This window comes from Lipotes vexillifer, unplaced genomic scaffold (assembly GCF_000442215.2).
Source record: "Lipotes vexillifer unplaced genomic scaffold, Lipotes_vexillifer_v1.1 scaffold823, whole genome shotgun sequence".
Lineage (NCBI taxonomy): Eukaryota > Metazoa > Chordata > Mammalia > Artiodactyla > Lipotidae > Lipotes > Lipotes vexillifer.
The window spans coordinates 625,306-648,472 of NW_006772547.1; the positions used below are offsets into that span (position 1 = coordinate 625,306).

General features: G+C 45.7%; 1 protein-coding gene across 1 annotated transcript in view; it reads left to right on the top strand.

Annotated features, from left to right (window-relative positions):
• The window catches only part of SLC12A8 (solute carrier family 12 member 8), a 142,517-nt gene that overhangs the window by 3,492 nt on the left and 115,858 nt on the right, over positions 1–23,167 (top strand). Inside the window, exons 2-3 of the mRNA XM_007447604.1 lie at positions 16,490–16,636; positions 21,416–21,607. Coding sequence (XP_007447666.1) covers positions 16,490–16,636; positions 21,416–21,607 — 339 coding nt within the window. The remainder of the gene's footprint in view (positions 1–16,489; positions 16,637–21,415; positions 21,608–23,167) is intronic.

Sequence of the window (23,167 nt, forward strand, 5' to 3'; positions counted from 1 at the left end):
GTGTGTGTGTGTGTGTGTGTGTGTGTGTGTGTGTGTGTGTGTGTGTGTGTGTGTGTGTGTGTGTGTCAGTCAAGGGGGCCAAGCTGTAGATCTGAGAGTTGATGGTGCTGCCTGGGTGCAAGTACTGGCTCTAACCCTTTGTGACTCTGGGCAAGTTACTTCACCTGGCTAAGCCTTCGTATGCTCACCTATAAAACGACTACAGTAATAGAACGTACCTTAGAGAATTATGAAGATTAACAGAGATAATTCATGTAAATGTTTAGTATAGCACTCAGTTCACAGGAAGCAGTCTGTAAATGTTGGCGAATAATAAAACTGATGCGGGGAGTATGTGTTTGGTCCACGAGGTAGTGATACGGATGATCAGAGGGTTCAGTTGGCACATGAATGCATGACTCAGCACAGCAAAGTCAGGTAAAAAACCTAAGGCAGGAGTCCCAATTCTGGAGTGATTCCCTTGGCTAAAACCAGAGTGTGGCACATTGTGCAAGACACTATGGACAATGTGGGGTGGGCAGTCCATTGAGGAAGATGGGGTGCATTCTAGGCCTAGATGGGTCTGGAGGGGTTTGGGAATGTATGTGTGTGTGTGTGTGTGTGTGTGTATGTGTATATTTGAGGGCCTGTTGAACTTGTGGAGGTATGAGTCTTGTTCTAGGAGCCTCTGTCCCCAGGCACTTCATTGATGTGCAGTGTGGTTGGGTGGTGGACTTAAACCTGGAAACCTGGGTTCCGAATTCTGACTGTACCACTAGATGTGCTGGGCCCTTGGGCAGGTTACTGTTGGGCTTGTAGTCTGTTTCTACAACTGCGAGATGGGGTGAGCGTACCTGATTTTCAGGGTTCTTATGCCATATGCAGAAGGATCTGGCCCAGTGCCTGTCACATTGTGAGCACTAAATACAGTGCATGTTCAGTGATTGGATGAAGCAGATTTCACACTGAAACCCAGTCGAGTAACCTGTTTGTGAAACATGGGGCTGGTAAGCTAAGGAGCAGCTGGTGCCAGAGGGAGGTGAATGGAAGGCTGATGACCTTCGATTCCATGCGTGTCTCCATCAGTCGCTGGACAGAGAGGACTGTGACAGACACGGTGTATCAGGAAGATGAAGCTGGCAGGAGAAAGCAGGTAGCTGGAGAAGAGAGAGATGGAAAGTAGACATCTGTGCGAGGTCTGAAGTCCAGCAGGATCCAGCGCTCTTAGTGTGGGAAATGGGGAAAAGTGAGCTCAGTGTACCAGGTATTTATTGAGCGCCTGTTCTTGCCTGATCTCCAGCTAGTGCTGCAGGTATTAAAACAGAAACCTCTTAATTACGATGGAATAAGGGATGCCTCCCGCTAATCTGATGTGCTATTTCCCTTCTCTTAGGGTTGGACAGTCTCCAGAAAAAGTTAAAGGGAAGCAGTGTCATGCTGTGGCCCGAGAATGGGTCACCCAAAGCCTCAGATTAGCTAATGCAACTCATATTCTTCTTTATCTGGCTGGAGACTTGAGTTCCAGCAGGAGTGGGTCTGTGAGGACCTTTTTCTAGGAAGTCTGTGGGATAGCTTCTGGCTGGCCTGAGCTAATCACCCTAGAAACAAGCCTGATGCAGACCCAGCTGTGGCATCTGGTCCACGTTTGAACCAGGGTGCCAGCCACCTCTGACCCTGCACCAGGACTCTGCTCCGCCAGACTCCCTGCCTTACCTTTCCCTTCTCTGTGCTCTCCTTTGCTCTTTCCCAGTCTTCCCCTCCTCAGTTCAGTGGCTTAAACTAGGTTAGCTCAGCGTAGCAAGAGAAAGAGAGTCTGGTCCAGTTGTGAGGCTGAGTGGCACCAGCAAGAGAGGCAGAAGGAAGCGAACATGTTAAGAGACAGAGGGGGTACAAATTACAGTTCAGTGCTTAAACTAGGTTAGCTCAGCGTAGCAAGAGAAAGAGAGTCTGGTCCAGTTGTGAGGCTGAGTGGCACCAGCAAGAGAGGCAGAAGGAAGCGAACATGTTAAGAGACAGAGGGGGTACAAATTATTGCAGCGAATAACTCTCAAACTCAAAAGAAAAAAGAGGCAGAGTGGTCCTTAGAGATCCTCTGGTCCAGGCCCCTTGCTTAGCTTGTCAGAAAAGAAGCCTAGAGATGTTTAATGACTTGCCCAAAGATACATACAAAGAGTGGCAGACCCTGGTGGGAATCAAGCCCATGACCCCCTGACTCCATAATACGGCTCTGGTTGATCTTAATGCAGTCAATCTTTAGGTTATAATTTTGAGCATTGGTCTCAAAACTGGTCTCAAAATTGGGCTTCATCGCAAAAGCTTTACTCATTTTCTGTGCCCTTATTAGCCAGTGTACAGTGACGAACTGACTTATATTTTTGCTGTGCGTTTTTCAGGCCTGTTTTAGCTTCTTTAAAAAGCCAATATGCAAAGCAAGCCTTGGCAGCCACATGCTAGGTAACAGCATATTGCTTTGTTAGAATATAGAGAAATGAATGCATTTGAGGAGAAAAGAAAAGGGAACCTAGGACAAGACTGTCTTGTTAGCACCTCTTGTACAGATAGGGAAACTGGAGTCCAGGGTGGTTGGGTGGAAGAGAAGGGCTCACATCTGGGATTCCTGGAGCCATGACCCCTATCACCCTCCCAGCTTCTGTAGGGCATGGAGCTTGTAAAGGCTTTAGCGATTCTCTTTAGCAAAAAGGATAAAAATTACAAATATAGAATTAGGTGTAATCTTTGGGAGGGACTTAATGCAAGTGAAGGGTGTTGGAGACTTAAGCTATTAGCTTCACCGTGAAAGACCAGTGGTACCCAGACAGAACCACCTATGTGAGGTGACAGAAGAAAAGAGGCTATGGTGCTGGAACCTGGGAGAGAAGAAAGCGCAGAAACCACTCTCAGGGTTGAGATAAGTCTGCAGCTTTCATGTGGGCTCTGTCGCCCTTTCCTGCTCTTTCTCTGTTATCTTCACCCCTTTCCACTTTACAGCCCTGTGTATCACTTAGCCTAGGAGGTCAACCCTGAAAATGACAGTGCTCTGAAAATGCTTCATATTTGTAAAAAGTGGAATGGAGACATTTTCTGGATGAAGGTTCCCTAGAAACTAGAATGAAAGTGATTCTTCACTGAAATGAATTAGGTGGGATTGTCTCACTTGTACCCACAGGATCTTCATTTGTAGAGATGATTGAGTGATGACACAGAGAGATCAGTGCCATTGAAAGAAGAATTTATTGCTTACATTTCCCAAGAGAAGGAGGAAAGCCATGCAGGGCCACAGGGGAAGTGTCAGGTTCTGGTCAGGAGACAAAAGCAGGAATGAAGGGAAAGCCTGGGCCAGAGCCTTTGTTGTGCTTTTGGTGGGCAGAGCAGGGCAGAGCAAACAGCTTAGGACTGGCTGGTTTGAATAGTTCTGGTGAGCTTTGGCTATAGAGATGGTCTCTAGTTTCCTAGCACCTGGCCTGGGGATGATTTAGGGCAGGAGAAATACTGGCTCGTTGTATGAGAATTAGATAAAGGGGGTGGCTTGGGGAATATACTCAGAATTGGTAAGTTTGCATACGAGAGACATGCTCCTCTCCAGCTGTTTCCTATCTATAAGAACTGGTTAGCCCTGGGAAGGTTCATCTCTTCCCTGATCCATAAGATTGATTGATTGATTGATTGATATTTTTGGCTGTGTTGGGTCTTTGTTGCTGCACGCAGGCTTTCTCTAGTTGCAGAGAGCGGGGGCTACTCTTCATTGTGGTGTGTGGGCTTCTCATTGCGGTGGCTTCTCTTGTTGCGGAGCATGGGCTCTGGGCGTGCAGGCTTCAGTATTTGTGGCACGCTGGCTCAGTAGTTGTGGTGCACGGGCTTAGTTTCTCCACGGCATGTGGGATCTTCCCAGACGAGGGCTCAAACCCATGTACCTTGCATTGGCAGGCGGATTCTTTTTTTTAATTTTTAAAAATTTATTTATTTTACTTATTTATTTTTGGCTGTTTGGGTCTTCATTGCTGCACGCAGGGTTTCTCTAGTTGCGGCAAGCAGGGACTACTCTTCGTTGAGGTGCACGGGCTTCTCATTGTGGTGGCTTCTCTTGCTGTGGAGCATGGGCTCTAGGGGCTCAGGCTTCAGTAGTTCTGGCGCGTGGGCTTAGTTGCTCCACGGCATGTGGGATCTTCCTGGACCAGGACTCAAAACTGTGTCCCCTGCATTGGCTGGCGGATTCTTAACCACTGCGCCACCAGGGAAGTCCTGCAAGATTTTTAAGAGTCATAATGTCATAAGATATAGAAAGGAAAAAACATGATTAATACATTCTGCCTAGCTATGAATGAATGGACTAGATGACTTAAAAATTTCTTACTGCCTTAGGGTACATTTCGTCCATGGTCAGATATAGAAAAAATGCAGTCCTTGCCATTTTTTAATAGTTTGGGGTTGCAAGGAGAACCCTAGATACTGTGTTAATGTCTCTGAAGTACTTTTCTTGTAATTTGAGTAAGAGGCCACTAGGTGGTGCTTAGACTCTGGTCTGGCCTGGTTGAACAACCTGGCTTCATATAGGGGTGGATAACTGAATTTTAGCTTATTTTTCCATTCATTTTATTCTTTCTCTGACCAAAATATATCTCTTCAGGATAACAGTTTAAATACTAGATAGATGTGTATTCATAGAACAATATCAAATAAGTGTAGTAAGATTTAAAGAAATATACCTACCTTATTGAGTGTAATTCAGTGTCTCTTTTTGCTCATTAATCATTATCAAGTAGTAATGTAATCTGATTCTTAAAATTTGTTTTCTTTCCTTCTGAGTTTAATAACTTCATCAAAAGACTAGTGGTTGTAGTGATAGTGGTGTGCTTCAGAATAGCTTGGCATGAGCAGTCTCCAGAGGTAGTACCTATTCTGGCTTGAATGCCTATCTAGTAGGATATTGTTGTCATTACCACTTCTCAAAAGAAGGGTACATTTCTTTTGTTTTTGTTTTGATGTGTGAGTGTTTTCTTCTTTACATGAATAGGTATAATGAAAGAGAAAAAGATAGTGAAGTAAAAACCACTGATCTGTGTAAAAAATTCTGTGATGTTCTTTTCCCAATCTGCAGATAGCTTGTAAGTCACATCCACAGTCTCTGTCAGCAGTTACAGGATTTAGGTGCTCACTGATGAATTTGAAGCCATGGTAGCCTAGTGACCCTCATTTAGCCAAAAATAGTTGTGTCTGGTCCAGGTGGTAAATTTGCTCTAAAGTGAATCCCAGTGTTTATAGAACTTAAAACAGAAAGCTGTGACTCATTTTGAGTAGCTTTCCCTTTTTATTTTAGGCAATTATCTGTGGGGAAAAAAAACCCAACATATAAACAAACCCCAAAACCAAAAAACAACAAGAACACAAAGCGAAGGCAAATTCTCATTTTTAAAAAAGATACACAAATGTTAGGGACAGACATTAATTTTACCAAAGACTTCACTATTTTTAAGTAGACTATATTTCCAGTACATTTAAAATGTGATTCAAATCACAGGCATCTTTTGGTGAATCCATCCACTGCATAAAATGAAGTTGAGTTATAAATAAATTACTAACTTGAAGTCAGCATTTTTTCAAATACTTCTAATAAAGTGGTAAGTTTTTCTTGAAATAAAGATGTTACTGTTTTTATTATACACGTACTATATGCATGCAGTAAAATTTTTTTTTTAAACGAGAGAATTATATAAAATTAAAAGCCTTCTTCCTCTGTTCCTTCACCACCATTCCCCAGAGACAGTCACTAATGGTTTCTGGTTTCTGGTTTTCATTTTCCCTAGTGGTTAGCATTATAACTTTGAATTATTTATACCTCAATTTCTAGACTAAGTTATCAATTTATTATCAGTTTACTTATTGCTTCCCGATATGAAAAAAGAGGACATTGGCCCATTTACTCTTCCTTCTATTTCTCTCATTTCATTTTGAATTTTTTGTTAATTGGATTATTATTTTTACCTTGTCAAGGTTTATAAAATTTATATATTTTTCTGTAATTGTAATGAGTATTTCCATGTTTGTTATAGTTGGTTATAAAAATTTTACACCTATAAATAGTACTATAAATTTACAATAGTAAGATGTATATGTGTGTGTTTAACTGAATAACCAAGTGATGTTATTAGACTCATGGAGAAGAAAACAAGCATAAGTTGTTAAGGCTTTGCAGCTTCTGAGCTATAGAGTCTTAATTTTTTTCAAGTTCCTTTTAATTCTTCTGGTTCATATGCAGCTACTGCTCTTTCTTATATCCCATGTCACCTTTTTTTTGAGTATAATTCTCTTATCTTTTGGGTGACAGGAATTTTTTTCATATATGGAATAGTGGTAGTAAATTACTCTTTCCTTTTCTAACTATAGAAGTACGGAAGGCCAAATTGTTTTCATGTATTTAAAAAACAACATTTTACAACAGATTGGATGCAGAAGTAGATATGGTAATCCAGCTGTATTCTATCAAGCCAGACATTAAAATGATTTGCAAAATGTATAACAAGGCATCTCTTTTCACTGAATATTTTTGTTTGGGAAAGTAGTTATTTTTCATGCAAACATGTTACTTATTTTAACAGATAATGGGTTTATTATTATTATGTTTAAATGATTAATAAGTATTTGAAAATATCTCTCTTTAAGTTTCTAATATGGTGAATACTGATAGTTGTAGCACGCATAAACAAAAGCTCTTTGGGATCCTCAGTAATTTTTAAGAATGTAAAGGGGTCTGGAGATCAAAAAGTTTGAGAATGGCTGCTCTAGAGATTAAATATACATTTAGGGCCTCCCTGGTGGCACAGTGGTTGAGAGTCCGCCTGCCGATGCAGGGGACACGGGTTCGTGACCCGGTCTGGGAGGATCCCACGTGCCGCGGAGCGGCTGGGCCCGTGAGCCATGGCCGCTGAACCTGCGCGTCCGGAGCCTGTGCTCCGCAACGGGAGAGCCCACAACAGTGAGAGGCCCACATACCGCAAAAAAGGGAAAAAGAAAAGAGAAAAAAAAAAAAAGAAGAAAGATATACATTTAAGAATTTTCAGTTTGTTTAGAGTTAATATTGTACCACTTCAATGTAAAATGTAGAAACTTGACAATCACATAGGCGCGTTTACCAACCCTGCCCTCCAGTCTTTTATGCTATGTATGTTACTTCCATCTACATGATAAAGCCTCCAAGATGATGTTATGCCCAGTGATTGCTGTGGCCTATGTCTTCTTCTAGCATTTGCTGGCTCTGAACTTGGAACATCTCAGGTGCCTTGGAAGGCAGCTCTTCTCTTGGCTGCCCTGGGCTGCTCTATCACTTGCTTTTCTTTTGCCCCTCCAAGCCCATCTGCAGGAATCTCTCCAAATGTCTGATCTGCTAGTAGCACTTGGTTTTTTCCCTTTCTAGTTATAACTATAGTGTCATACTTTAAAAAAAACAACACATCTTTTCTGTCATTGTCATGGTAATTTGGAAGGTAGGAAAGTGCATATTCTGCTACCTTAAAAGAGGTGTCTAATGTCACTCTCTAAAGCACATTGTATTCATTCATTCATTCATTTAACTAACACATTTAGGAAGTACCTGTTCCATATTAGGCCCCAGAGGTACAAGAGTGAACAAGCTGTTCTTTAAATATGGCTGGGCTTCCTTTAAAAAATAAAAATTGCTTTTACTATTTATTTATTTTTAAACGTTTGAAATTTTGATAACATTTCACACTTAGAGAAAGTCGCGGCAGTACAAACAACCGCCGTATACTCTTGACTCAGATTTACCAGTTATTAACATTTTGTCCTTTTGCCTTATTATTTGTGTGCTCTCTCTATATATATACATATATTTCTATTCCACATATATAATATATATTTTAATACCTATTATATTTGATTATATATATATTTTTCCTGAACCATTTGGAACTAATTTGTAGACATCATGTCCCCTTATCCATAAGTACTTCATTGTCTATTTCCTGAGAATAGGACTTTTCTTTCACCTCACCACATTATATTTATCAAGATCAAGACACTTAGGGAACTCCCTGGTCCAGTGGGTAGGACTCCACACTTTCATGGTTAAGGGCCTGCGTTCAACCCCTTGTCGGGGAACTAAGATCCCACAAGCCGCTTGGTGTGGTCAAATAAAATAAAATAAAATAAAATAACCATAGTCCATGCCTGGATGGCTGGACTATGGAATACTAAAAAAAAAAAAAAAAAATCAAGACATTTAACATTGATAAATCCTATTATCTAATCCACAGTTTCACAGTCCACTTTTTTTTTTTTAACATCTTTATTGGGGGTATAATTGCTTTACAATGGTGTGTTAGTTTCTGCTTTATAACAGAGTGAATCAGTTATACATATACATATGTTCCCATATCTCTTCCCTCTTTGTCTCCCTCCCTCCCACCCTCCCTATCCCACCCCTCCAGACAGCCACAAAGAACCGAGCCGGTATCCCTGTGCCATGCGGCTGCTTCCCACTGGCTATCTACCTTACGTTTGTTAGTATATATATGTCCAAGTCTCTCTCTCGCCCTATCACACCTCACCCTTCCCCCTCCCCATATCCTCAAGTCCGTTCTCCAGTAGGTCTCACAGTCCACTTTTGCCAGTTATCTCACTAACATCCTGTAGCTTTTTCTCCCGGACCGGGAGGTGATCCAGCATCACGCAGTGCATTTAGTCATCACACCTCTCTAGTCTCATTTAATCTGGAATGGTTCCTTAGCCTTTCTTTGTCTTTCATGATCTTGACATTGTTTTGCAAAACACAGGCTGGTTTTTTTTATAGAATATTTCTGAGTTTGGGACATGCACTCTCATGAGTAGACTCAGGTTCTGCATTTTTGGCAGGAGCCATAGAGTGATATTGTGTTCTCTTCCAGATGTCACATCAGGAGGGAGGTACAGGGTTTCCACTTGTCCCATTATTGGTAATGTTAACTTTGGTTACTTATTTAAGGTGGTGCCCACTAGGTTAATCCACTCTAAAGTTACTAATTTTTCCTTTGTAACTAATAAATAATTTGTTGGGGATACTTTGAGACTATGGAAATATCCAGTTCCTCATCAGTTTTCTACCCATTAACTTTAGCAAACATTGATGATTCTTGGCAGACTCAGTTATGACTGTGATGGTTGCAGGATGGTGATTTTCTAACATCATCATTTCTTCTACATATATTACTTGGTCTTCTATAAAGAAGAATTTTCCCTCCTTACTCTTACTTTAATTTATTCATTTGCTTATATCTGTATGGACTCAGATTCTTATTTTTTCCATGTGTATTCTATTGTGATTATTATTGATTTTGATGTTGAAATTGTTCCAGATTTGGCTGGTTGGTGCCCCTTCAAGCTGGCTTCTGTGTCCTTATGACAAATCCTCATCATTTTTAGGAGCCCTTCCTTACTTTCTGGCACAAAATACTGTAGGCTTATTTTGTACTTTTTCTGCCCCAGCCCTGAATCAGCTATTTCTCCAAAGAGCTCTGGCTCCTTAAAGTGAGAAATGGTATTTAGAGACCAAGATCTGGGTGCTAGGTATGTTTATTGCTACTGGGGTGTCTTGATTTACAGACCCTTTAAGTAGACAGATATATATTTATAGATATATATGTATAGATTTGTATAGATATGTCTATATATATTAAAAACTATAAATTCAAACTGATACCTCTAATTCTAATTTATCACACCAGGGTTCATTCTTCTTTCCTCTTTTCTTAGTTTTAACTGCCTTCTCCAACAGTGAGAAACTTGACTCCCAGTCGGTATATTTACTTATTTGCTCAGTCCTACAATTCATGGAAAGTAGATTCAGGAGTGGTAACTCCTACCCCTGCAAAAAACAAACTTTCTATCTAGAATTTGTATTAGTTTGTAGTTAATTATTTGTCTTTAGACTGAGAGCACATAGTCAAAGTACTATGTTCAAAAGTTAACTCTGGGGCTTCCCTGGTGGCGCAGTGGTTGAGAGTCCGCCTGCCGATGCAGGGGACACGGGTTCGTGCCCTGGTCCGGGAAGATCCCACATGCCGCAGAGCGGCTGGGCCCATGAGCCATGGCTGCTGAGCCTGCGCGTCCGGAGCCTGTGCTCCACAACGGGAGAGGCCACAACAGTGAGAGGCCCGCATACCGCAAAAAAAAAAAAAATAATAAATAAAAAATAAAAGTTAACTCTGCTCAGTTTTTTCCACTTTCGGTGTGGTTATATTATTCATTAGAATTATAGTTAGGTTAATTTGTTTCTCTTTGCATTCTGTTTTAATTTTTCTCTCTCATCCTGTTGATTTGATTTGATTTTGTTTAATTTTGAGTATATAAAATATTGATGTGATTCCAAACGTCAAAAGTACTTAGTACATAAGAATTCTTAAATGGGTATAGTATTGTCTGATCCACTGAAGCACCTAGAAAAATAAATCTTTTGCAGTTGATTTTTAGCTGGTTTGCCTGTTACTGGGGGAGGGCATTAGGGTCTGTGTTTCTCCTCCTGATGTTAAACTGAGGTAGACTGTCTAGTTGCAGCCTGAGTCTCGCAAGAGGGCTCTGTCCTTTTGCCAAGGAGGCTGGGAAGGGAAGGGGAAGCTCTTGTTTAGGTGGTCATGGCATCACGGCTGTGGGAATTTAGATCTGCGGGGTGCTGTCAGGTGCCCAGAGCATTGTGTCTTTGGGTTCTTCATTCTGAGCACAGAGGTGGCCGCTCTGTGGGGAATGAGCTGCTGTATAGCTCTGAGAGGCAGAGCTCGGGCAGGGGCCCCATCAACATCAACGCTGTCACAGCATCTGCGGGTCTTGCCACTCCTGGGCCTGTGTGGTTGCTTGCCCAGGTTGTGCCTTGGGAGATTCCTGGCCTTGGACCGGGATCAGAATGCACAAGATGGAAGAGCCACAGATCAAGCACTGGGAACTATTGTTACGGAGACACTGGCTTTTGAACCTGTTCTGTGCAGAAGAGATCCGCACAGCCACGAAGATCTCACATTTCTAGGAGTGCCTAAATCAGTGCTGACCAAACGTGCTGCCCAGATTCGAATCCAGGGAAATCAGGCTTTGACCACTCCATGTGGGTCCTGCAGAGAGGTTCCCATTACCGGCTTCAGTCAGGGTAGCAGAGCGCTCATCGGACACCCATTCTCGAACAATACAGAAGGGTACAATACAGAAGGGGCCGCCTGCCCCAGCGCTGGGACTGGGCAGGGGTTGGAGAGAGGCAGATTTCAGGCTGAACTGTAGAGCAAGGATTCACCTGAAACATGAGGACGAGGTACCAGGGCAGATAGAAGCTGCACAGTCAGTAAGACCTCTCTTCTTTCCTTTCCTCCCAGCTTTCCTGAAGAAATCCTTACCCCCATTTAAAACTGTCTGATGTGCTTCATGCTAACCAGAAAAACTTTCACGATTATCACCTCTTCTAAACTGCGCAGCCCACCTTGAGGCAGGTATGTAGCTACTTGCATTGGATGCAGGTACCACAGGCGGCTGCTGGCCCGTGGAGCCCTGCTGCCCCCCTGCCCCGCTGCAGCTTGTGGTTCCTGTTCAGAGCCAGAGGAAAGGAATGTGGCACCCACTCTGCTCAGTGCATCACAGTTCAGCAGCAGCTTGGGATATTCTCTGATGTGTGAGTAATAATTAAATAATTAGCTTTCAGAAAGCAAGCTGCTGGAGCATGTGTGCGTGCTCCAGGTAGAGCCAGTCTTTGGGAGGAAGGGGCAGGCTATGTCTTGCTCTGATCCGCTCCTGACCCAAGTGGGCAGAAGCAGAGTTTCTTACCAGTCTCCTTTCCTCCAGCTGCCAGGAGAGAGAATAGGTGTTTTCTCACATTTCAGATGTGTTCAGTAAGGCCTGGAGGGTGGCCTGTGGGAGGGCGGTGGCTCTTTGAGACAAGAGGCTCCTGGGTGGGGAGCTCGCATCATTGCCTGTAGCAGAGCATTTCTCTGTCTTACTCAGCTCCACTTGCTGGATGCAAGAAGTCACGTGTTTCCCACTCTGGACACATGTCAGGTGTGATTTCCCTGTCTTTCTAGATGCCCTGCTCGAGTGTGAAGATTCTCATGGGAGAAAGACTTCTACCTCTGAACTAAAACACCCACCAGGTGGCCGTGGTGTCTCCAGTGTGGGGTGCAGTCCTGGGCTTAGAGGGCCTGGCTCCTTGTTCTGGGAGGTTGGGAAGGAAAGCCCTAGCAGGTGCAATCACCCATGGCCAGACTCCAAGTCTCTGTGCCCTGGAACCTGCCAAGTTGTCCCTGCCAACCTGAGGGTCCTCAGGAAAGAGAGGAACCTGCCCCTTGAGTATGTTTGTGGTCCCCTTTCTGAGGGATTGCTTTGCCCCTCACTTTTCTGTCTCTTCTTTCTTAGTTTCAACCCCTGCTTCCCAGTAGCCTCCATACTGGGCACAGCACACATCCTACTGCCCCCTGCCTTTCCCCGCAACCTGTCACGTCTGTGTCGTAGAGTGTTGAATGAGACTTGTTATTTTGGAATTGATGACTGGGCCCCAAATCTGAAGACAATGAGGTTCTAAGAGAGTTATCAACAGTTGGTACCAAGCACAAGGTAGCCCAGAACTGGCCCAACTATCACCCCGTCACCCCAGCTATTCCACCTCCCTCTCTCTGGGCAACAGAAATGACTAGGGAGAGGCACAAAGGGAGAGTCTGTGAGCCACGGCCTTTGTGGGAGGGCATATATGAGACGAGATGAGCTTCCTTACCCTCCCATAAAGGAGGGGGTTTGGCATGCGGTCCCTGAGTGCGGGGGAGAAACTGATATTCTGTCCTCCTATTGGATGTCTGCTTATGCTGCAGACATGGCTCTGCCCGCAGCCTGTCTGCGCAAGAGCTGAAGGGGATCGGAGACAGCTGGCAGGACAGACAGAGAGCAGGGTTGGGGAGTAGCCAGTTGTGATACGGTGATTTATAATAAATAGATATTTGGCACAGAGCTCCTAAAACCCTTGGAATTTCCTAAGTGATAAGGGTGATAAGGTGTCTTGATATTCATAACAAATGCCTTTAGCCACCACTGGGTTTATATTAGTGAGGTGACTTTTAGAATCACCTAGGATGGAGTCTGGTTACAGAGGAACCAGGCATGTGATTGGAGGGTTGGAACTTTCAGGGTAGGGGAAAGGAGCTGGAGGTTAAATCAGTCACCAATGACCAGTGATTTAATCAGTCATGCCTATGTGATGAAACCTCCAGAAAAACCCAATAAAGAGGGTTTGGAGAGCTTCTGGGTTGGTGACCACGTGGAGGTGGTGGGAGAGTGCTGCGCTGGGAGAGGGCATGGACCTCAAACCTTTCCCTAAACCCCCTCATCTAGTGGCTTCTGAGTCATATCCTTTCATAATAAGCTGGTAATCTAGTAAGTAAAATGTTTGTCTGAGTTCTGTGAGCCGCTCTAGCAAATTAAGTGAACCCAAGACAGGGGTCGTGGGAACCTCTGATCAGTAGCCCGTGGGTCAGAAGCATAGTGACAACGTGGACTTGGGATTGGCATCTGAGGGGCAGTCTGGTAGGACTGAGCCCTTGACTGTGGGATGGCACTGTCTCTGGGCGGGCAGTGTTGGAGTTGTCTTGAACTATGGGACACCCACTGGTGTCAGAGAATTGCTTGGTGTAGGAGAAACCGCCCCCCACTGGCACTGGTGTCAGAATTGAGCCGGCCCGATGGTAGTTACTATGCAAGGGAGCTGGTTTGAGCTGCCTGTCAGGCCAGTACTCTCCACAAGACCAACCCTGGGGCAGTGCAGAAAGCTCAGGGCGTCCTGAAAGTGGGGAGGCTGGAGGGTGTGGTGGGCCAGGGAGAGGTGACAAGCATGGGCCGCGGGCTGGCGTCCTGTATTGATGTTGGCGGCAGCATGTCTGCGGGGGGGGCTAGGAATTGTCCCTTGGGGTCTCCCGAGTACCTATTTGTCATTTTATTCTAGGGTTCTCCATCTCATCCTAGCTCCCCTTTTTGGTGCTTTTGTTTCTTCTTCCTTCTCTCTCATTGGCTTATGTCTCTCTCTCTCTCTCAAAACATCAAGGCCCCAACCTTGGATCAAACTTAGGTGTTTCTTGCCAGTATCAGATGAGCAGGGTTTGGGGAGACTTAGCTGTGTTCTTGTCACTTGGTAAGAAAAGATACGTGCACTCCTCTAAATGTCCTGAAATAAACTGTCATGACTTGGGCACCAAACCCATTTCAAACCATGTATACCTTCACTTACACCTTTATTCTCAGGGTAAAGAGTCTCCTAAAGTTTCGGCCTCATTCATCTGTGAAGCACCTTTAAGGCTGATTTAGTCCAGTGAGATCCAGGGAGTGAGAAGCTTTTCATACCCCCATTAGGTAAATAAACAAATAAACAAAACAGGTTTTACAGGGGAAATATGAAGGCTGTGATGACAGAGGAATACAGTTTCTAAAATCACAACAGGAATTTTAGGGGTAAAGCAGAGGTACTCACAATTAAGCGAAATCCAGGATGCTAGAAATTGCACCTGAAACATTGAAATTTAGGAGAGAAAAGGGCCTGTGACCTGTGGTGCAGGTTTTACAGTCTGGGTTGGGGAATTCAAACCCCAACTGTGGACCTAGGCTGGTTGTGTCTCTTCTCCAGGGCTCGCTTTCCTCGGCCAGCTGTAGACAGGGGCCCTCTCCCTGCCTCGTTCCCAGGGTGACCTGAGCACCAAAGTGGGGAATTGATGTGGAAGCTGAAACTACTCCCTAAATTATTACTCTTTGCTGCTGATAGTTGCTATTGTTATGACTGTTTCTAATAAATAGTAGGCCTGTAACAAGCCATGGTAGGAAGCGAACACAAGCAGAGACGGGAAGTTGGGCCAGGTCCTGAGTTTTGAGATTAGGATCCTGGAAAACAATCTTACTTACCACAAAGTCCCTTGGTACCATTTGTTCAAAGATAAGCATAGGTTGGCAGGGTCTTTGCTCTTAGCCAAGATCACTGTTCTCATGTTTATTGACTTTCAGGAGATTCCTCATTAGTGGTTTGCAAAAGACAGATGCACAGAGATATACGGAGATGAAAGGTGTTTCAGCTGGTGTCAGGAGTCCCCCGGCCCATCTGTCCTGCGTGGCTTCATTGATGGCCCTGACGATTTCTTGAGGCCCTTTTTTCATCTGTAGGTGTACGATACAAGGGGGGAAGCTGGGATCCTCTCCTTTTGTTTTGACTGAGCATAGCTGGCCTCTGGCCTTGGTCCTAGATCATGAGCTCACCCACTGTTCTCAGCTGTTCAGGGCCCCTGCCCCTGACTCTGGACCTTAGGTTTCACCTGTCCCTTGACTTTTCTGCCATCTCCCTGAGGTTATAGATCACATAGGCGCACCAGTTAGGCTTAGTGCACACAGTGGGTCTTAGCTGGGTGCCTCCCTTCCCCACCCCCAGGTGAGAATCATTTCATCACTGCTGCAGTAGTTTGAGGCCATTGGAAGAGTCCAGTGATGTCTGAATTTAGGTTAATTACTAAACCTGTGCAGGGGCAGTTCATCGTATGAGTGGCTACTGATTTTGTTTAAGATCGTTTTTAGTATTTCCATAAGGTTTAATCTTTTTAGTAAAGAGTTTCTGTATGAGTGTACTGTAAGTGCCTTTGTTATTTTTAAATTTTTTTTATTTTTATTTTTTGCGCTACGCGGGCCTCTCACTGTTGTGGCCTCTCCCGTTGCGGAGCACAGGCTCCGGACGCGCAGGCTCAGCGGCCATGGCTCACGGGTCCAGCCGCTCCGCGGCATGTGGGATCTTCCCAGACCGGGGCACGAACCCGTGTCTCCTGCATCAGCAGGCAGACTCTCAACCACTGCGCCACCAGGGAAGCCCGCCTTTGTTATTTTTGAATTGGAAAAATGAGGAAAGCGTCTGTTTCACCACTTGTTAGCCTGTGATTCTAGACAACTGCCAAATGATGCCTTGGGATCCTAGGGTATGGGATGGAAGGGCACTTAGGGATCACCGTACCAGCCAGTGTTCAGTCAGGAACACAGAAACTGCCCTAGATTTTTTCAACAGAGGGAATTTAATACATAGAATTCATTACAGAAGTGTTAGAAGGGCCAGAGGAGAAAAAGGTAAGTAAAGGAAGGTTCCCCAAAGGTTAGTAACTGCTGGAAGATGCTCTTCCCACCAGGAAGGGAGAGACTGAAAGGGATGATGGCGTCACCCAGAGCTCCTGACCGATGTCAGAGCTGGAGCCCAGCATCCCGCGCTCACCCGCATCCCAGTGGCTGGAACTCAGTCACGTGGCCACACCGCCTGTAAAGAGACTGGGAAATACAGTCTCCCGAGTGGCCAGAGGAAAGGGAACCGAGTTTGCTGAACAGCTTGTCTGCGCTGCAAACAGCACAGGAATTGCTATGCACACAGGCCTGCAGGGCATGGCCCAACAGGAGAGCTTTAAAGCTGAGTTCTCCCAGCACCCACCTCCGTTCCCCTCCCCGCTCCAGCCCTCCCCACTGCTGCTGAGCTGACTCCTGTGTGCCCTGTTTTTAGGAGGCTCTGGCCCAGCCCCAGCCCTGGTGGAAGATCCAGCTGTTCATATGGGAACCAGTGCTGTTCGGGACCTGGGATGGTGTGTTCACGTCCTGCATGATCAACATTTTTGGGGTTGTCCTTTTCTTGAGGACTGGCTGGCTGGTGGTGAGTGATGAGCTGGTGGCCCTGGAGCCTCCTGTGGGCCTGGGGCATGGAAAGCTCTGTCACCCTTGGGTATTCCACAATGTAGTCAACAGATTCCTGAAGCACTGATGCTCCGGAAACACAGAACAAGATCAAGTACATGGAATAGCTAGTATTGCTTTTTAAATGAGAATCCTGAGAAGCTGGGCCTCAGACAGAGGTTCCTGTGGAAGCCTCACCATGGATTTACCTACAGGAATATGAGCAGAGAAGTCAGGGCACATTGTGGGTGGGACTAGAGGTGGGTCAGAGAGAGCAGGCTGATGGCAAGTTTGCCTCCCGTTTGGGACCCTCTCCAGCTTTCCTGGTGTTCTTTAACTCGTCTGATGCCCTGCCTGGAGAGGGAGAGGGGGAGGGGGAGTATGCTAAGTAAAATAAGAGAAAGACAAATACTGTATGAGTTCACTTACATGTGGAATCTAAAAAACAAAACAGAGTTGTATATACAGAGGACAAACAGGTGGTTGCTAGAGGGGAGGGGAGGGGAGGGGGAGGGAGAAGAAATTGTAAAAACCTACGGTTCTCCTCCGTGCCTGTCTCCTTACTTTCACACGGAACACTTCACTTGACACTGCTGGTCACCAGATTTCTCCTCACATCAAGCAATTCTGTGGCACCAGCTGAGTGTCCTACAGTGTAACTCAATTCTGACACTACCTGGAGAGAGCATCAGATCCCACAGGTTAAGGGCTCCATCCCATAAAGCTGCCCCCACCCACTTCAGCTGCCAATCACAAGTCCAGGTTGTCACCTATGCTTCGAGGCTGTGCATCCGGGGTTCCCATGCCCCCCCCATTCCCACCCCCCACGCCCCTCCAGATTCCATTAATTTGCTAGAGCAGCAGGGAAACACTTATTTATGTTTATTAGCTTATTAAAGGATTATGATCAAGACAGATGAAGAGATACCTAGGGCAAGGTCTGCAAAGGTCCCGAGAGCAGGAGCTTCTGTCCCTGTGGAGTTGGGGTGCATCACTCTCCTGGTATGTGGCTATGTTCACCTACCTGGAAGCTTTCCAAACCTCATTCTTTGGGGATTTTTATAGCAGTTTCATCACACATGATCAATTATTAACTCCATTTCTAGCCCCTCTCCCCTCTCTAGAGAAGTGTGTATATGTGTGTTGGGGGTGGTGGTGGTGAAAACTCTAAGCTTCTAATCGCGGCTTGGTCTTTCTGGTGACCAGCCCCCATCCGGCAGCCCACTGACAGTGACCTCGTTAGAACAAAAGATGCTCCTTGTGTTTTTAATCGCTTAGGAATTTACAAGGGTTTTAGGAGCCCCGTGTCAGGGATGGGGTCAAAGACAAATGTCAGAACAAGAGATCTTCTAGTCCTCTTGTCACTTGAGAAATGACAAGGTTTCAGGAGCTCTGTGCCAGGAACCAGGTGCAGAGACCAAGTTGACCCTTGAATAACATGGGTTTGAACTGCACGGTCCACGTATGCGCCGGTTTTTTTCAATAAATAATACAGTACTACACGGCCCACGGTTGGTTGAATCTGTGGAAGGGAAACTGCAGATAGGAAGAGCTGACTATGGGACTTGAGCATCCGCAGATTTTGGTATCCAAGACCAGTCCCGGAATTAATCCCCTGTGGATACCTAGGGACGGCTGTATATATTTTCTATCATCTCATGGGGGTAGAGAGAGAGGGCAGTGTATGTTTATGGTAAGAAATTAGCTCTGTGATTTTGGGGGCTGGCAAGTCCCAAATCTGTAGGATAAGTGAAATGCATTTAGGAATAGATGTTGCAGTTTTTTGAGTCCAAAACCTAGAAACTCAGGCAGAAGTACTATGTTGCAGTCTGGAGACCAAATTCCTTCTTCTTTGGGAAACCTCAGTTTTTGCTTTTAAGGCCTTCAACTGATTGCATGAGAACCACCCACATTATGGAGGGTAATTTCCTTTACTTAAAGTCAGCTGATTGTGGGACTTCCCTGGCGGTCCAGCGGTTAAGACTCCGCACTTCCAGTGCAGGGGCCGCGGGTTCCATCCCTGGTCAGGGAACTAAGATCCCCCATGCCACGTGGCGTGGCCAAAAGATAAAAGAAAAAAAAAAAGTCAACTGATTGTACATGTTAATCCCATCTTAAAAATACATTTACAGCAACTTCTAGACTAGTGTTTGACTAAACAGCTGGTCACCATAATCTAGCCAAGTTGGCACATAAAGTTAACCATCACATCTGCAAATTCCAGGGGATGAAGCTTCACTGTTCTGGGGTGTATGGGGTTCTTAGTCCTCTTAGGAGGCCTGGTTGAGGCCACACCTTCCTCAGCTCTTGCTCTACTCCGTACCCAGGCCCTTAGCTCAGGGTTCAGCCTTAGCCATAGCCAGGATGGGTCTGAAAGTTTTCTTTATTAATGTGTGGAAAGCTTAGAGCAAGGTTAGCAATACTCCTCCCAAACTTACAGGGGCCCCCACTTCCAAAAACACATCCTCCAGCTCAGATGCCTTGTCCTGGCAGCCATTCTCAGGCTTCTGGGATCAACCTCCGATTTTTCCCCTTCCTGGACGTCACCCCACTGCCCAGCACCTCTCCAGCCTGTGTCCAGGGGAGGCCCAGCAACCTGACTGCTGTGGCAGAGGAAGGCCTGGCACTGACAGCCTGGGCCCCTGGGCTCTGCCTCATGCAGGGGCTGCTTATGGAATGGTGGAAGGAGAGAAGGGTAAGCTCTCTCTATTTCTATTCGTAAATCTTAGGGCCTCCTCTTAACCCTCTCGCTGGGTGACTTTTTTGAGAACTGGCTATCCAGAAGTGTCAGTCCCTTCCCCAAAGTGAAGTGCAAGTTGTGTTAATTATTTATTGCTGCACAACAAATTATCCCAACACTTAGTGGCCTAAAGCAACAAATATGTGTTATCTTGTCATTACTGTGGTTCAGGGATCCAGGAGCAGCTTAGCTGGGTGCCTCTGGCTCAGGGTTTCTCACGGGGTTGCAGCCAAGCTGTCAGTCAGGACTGCACTCTCATCGGAAGGCTCCACTGGCAGAGGGTCTGTTTCCAGGATCAGTTGTGAGGTCGTTGTCAGGCTTTGTCACGTGGGCCTCTTCATAGGGTTGCCTCAGTAACTGCAGCTGGCTTCCCCCAGGGCCAGCAACCTAAGAGAGAGGGAGGGAGCAAGTGCCCAAGATGAAAGCCACGGTCTTCTCATATGCTCATCTCAAAAGTGACATCCCATCACTTCTGCGGGGCTCTGCTCCTTAAAAGTGAGTCACTCCATCCAGCCCCCGCTCAAGGGGAGCAGATTACACAAGGGCACGAATGCCAGGAGGTGGGGACCACATCTCTGAGGCTGCTACTGCACAAATACATCCTTTTGTCCTAAAATGATGGCTCCTTTTCAATTCTGACATTAGTTTTACCTGAAAAATCATATTTGAACATGGAAAGAAAGGTAAATGTGAAATGTCAAAAATAAGGTGGAGCTTCTAGAGGATAGCATACAATTAAAATAAGTAGAGGTCATGCCCAAGTCATTTTTAAATAGACAATATTAATCCTAAAGAATAATTTGGCAGCATATTTATAATTTGAAAAACGTTAAAGTGGCAATTTTGGTATGAAAACTTAAAGACTGGTACAGACCTTTAAAAATTATCCCACGTAGACAATTTAAAAGCACGAACAAAGGAAGAAAATAGTAATTATATAAGTTCATTAAAAATATAAAAACAGCAAAATAAGTAACTGAATAAAGCATAACTGAATATAACCTAATTCTTTAGGTACCATTTAGCCTACCGTGGCAAACTTTAGATCCATTTTTTCCCCCTTCTCTATTAACAGAATGATAATTTTGCTTGGTATGGCATTACTCTCAGCTGAAAATCCAACAGATTAACAAATACAATAATCCCACTTCATTCTCCAACCTCCATCTAAATATCAATAGATGTCAAAATAGAAATAAAATATTTACCTCTTTTTCTCCCCCCTCCCCATGCTTCTCTACTCATTTATAAAAGGTCTTTCATATAAATAAACCAATTTTTCAATGCAGTGAACTTCTAAACGTTCAAATAACTTGCAGGTGATAAGCATTTTTAAATGTCAGAAGTGCGAGAAGAGAGTAGATGCAGTATGGGCGGGAAGAATGCTGTGCACACAAATGAAGGAGAAATGGAGAAAGCAAGGAAAAAAACCCCAAACCTAATCCTGCTCTCTTGGCAGCCCAGAGGTAAAGACGGGCTTTGGAACGAGACTCAGTGTGATAAGTGCTGTGATAAGCACTAAGCCCTGGGTACTACTGGAGCCAGAGGAAGGCTCCCAGGGACGGCTTCCTGCAGGAGGAACCTCTAACCCCTGTCTTGAGGGATGTGTTGGAGTGAACCTGCCAAGGAAGAGGAACGGGCAGAAAGGCATTCCAGGCAGGGGATCCGCATGGGTGGGTGGGTGGGGGCGAGGGGGCACGTGACTTCACGCTGGGGCGCCGCGTGCGTCTGGGGGACGGCTGTCGGCACAGGGATGAGGGGGCCTGGGGAGGTGGAGAGGGGAGAGACCAGGAGGGGCTTCAAGGGGGTATGGCGTGGCTTCGACTTGACATTGTCGGCGCTGGGAAGTCTCCAAGAGTTTGCTGCAGGGACACTACATTCATCTGGAATCCCTTCCAGGCCTTACTCCTGTGCCCCTTTGTCCTTTTCCAGCGGGCCCACCCCCGGGGGCGTGGGAGCGGTGGCCGGTGCTCCCTCCGTGCCCTAACCCTGACCTGGCTCCTTGCTCTTCCGCCGCAGGGAAACACGGGAGTGCTCGTGGGTGTGTTTCTGGTGTCCTTCGTAGCTCTGGTGGCCCTGGTCACAGTGCTGTCCGGCATCGGGGTTGGGGAGCACTGCGACGTGGGCACCGGTGGTGTCTACTCCATGATCGCAGCGGCCCTCGGCAGGCAGACCGGAGGCGCCATCGGGCTGCTGTACGTGTTTGGACAGGTGAGGCCACTGGCCAGTGGAATCGCTTACCTTGCCTTGCTTTCTGCCACCACCTTCTCATCCACATTCCCCTCTGACCTGGTGACAGGCAAGTGGGCAGTTGCGGGGAGCTCATAGTGGAACCAAGCTCATAGTCCGGGGCCCTGACCCTTAGTCCAGGGCTCCGTCCTTTCCACCCCCTTTGCCTCTGGTGTCCTGCTCCCACTAGGGAGCTGGGTCTGGGCTGGGACCATCCTTACAGACTGTTCTAGGGAGGGGAGTGCACAGCAGTGGCCGGAGCCGGGGTGGCAGCTGAGTGGCCCGGTCCCGGGGGCACTTTTACACTGAAAAGGGGACATTTTGCCTGTGCCAAGGACTTCCTTAGAAGCAGGCTGTTCTCAAATGAACCGGAGCTCTAGGCGCATTGATAGCTTGATGGCCTGAACAGGGAGGCTGAAAGCCCCTGTGTGGATGCTCTGTCTGAGTAGGAGAATACTAATGTGGACGGAGGCCCTCGGCCCTCGGAAAACCACTGAGTAGGGAGGAGCACTGAAGCGTGTTTAGCTAAAACATAGGGACGGTGACCTAATGCTGAGGAAGCAAATGCAGACATTAAGAAGCAGCTCTTTGTAAGCACTTCTTGGACTGAAAAAGGCTTTAATGATGGTGCAAAGGGTGGTGGGTGGCTGAAAAAACAGTTAAAAGAATCTGTCTGAGTAAGAGTACAAGAGTCTCCTCAAAGAAAGTATCGGTCTGTTTCTTTTATTTTTAAAGCAGCAGGGGCAGGGTATTGTAGCAAAAATACATCTGATTCTCCAACAGCACAAAGCTCTGTGTGTGTGTGTGTGTGTGTGTGTGTGTGTGTGTGTGTGTGTGTATAGGAGAGATCTGTGGAAGGCAGACACGTGGTCAGTGCACTCTTAAAAACCACTTGCCTTTATGGAGAAAGATCTTTAAGCGTGGTAGTTTGGAGGTGAGTAATAAACTGTCAGTTTACTTTATTACCCTGGGGATTTGTATATCGGTTTTTTTTTTTTTTTTTTTACTTCTCTGCTATTTTATAGCCAAGCAGGCTGCAAGATGGACAAACAGCAGTCCTCACTTTCCCTGCTCTCTGGGTAGACAAAAAGCTCCACTCTTGAAGCAGATACCACAGACAGGGGACCAGCGCTGATGTTTGGGCCTCCCCACCTCCCAGAGAGAGGAAGCCTCCTGTATGTGAGGTGACTTGGAGGAAAGGTGCTCACAAAGAAAGACACAAGCTACCAAAACTCAAGAAGAAACAGAAAATCAGAATGCGCCTACATAAGTAAAGAGATTGAATTAGTAATCAAAAAACTTCTTACTAAGAAAAGCCAGAAACATTGGTGCCCCTCTTTTCAGGGTCCCCTCCATGCCTCTGCTTCTTTGGCAGTTGAGCTGGGTGGGCCTTCTAATCAGGGTTTGGCTGCTAATCCTTTTTATATGTTGCTAAATTCAGTTTGCTAGTATTTTGTTGAGGATTTTTGCCTATATATTATGAGGGATGTTGGTCTGTAGCTTTCTCGTGGTATCTTTGTCTAGTTTTGGTGTCATGTTCAT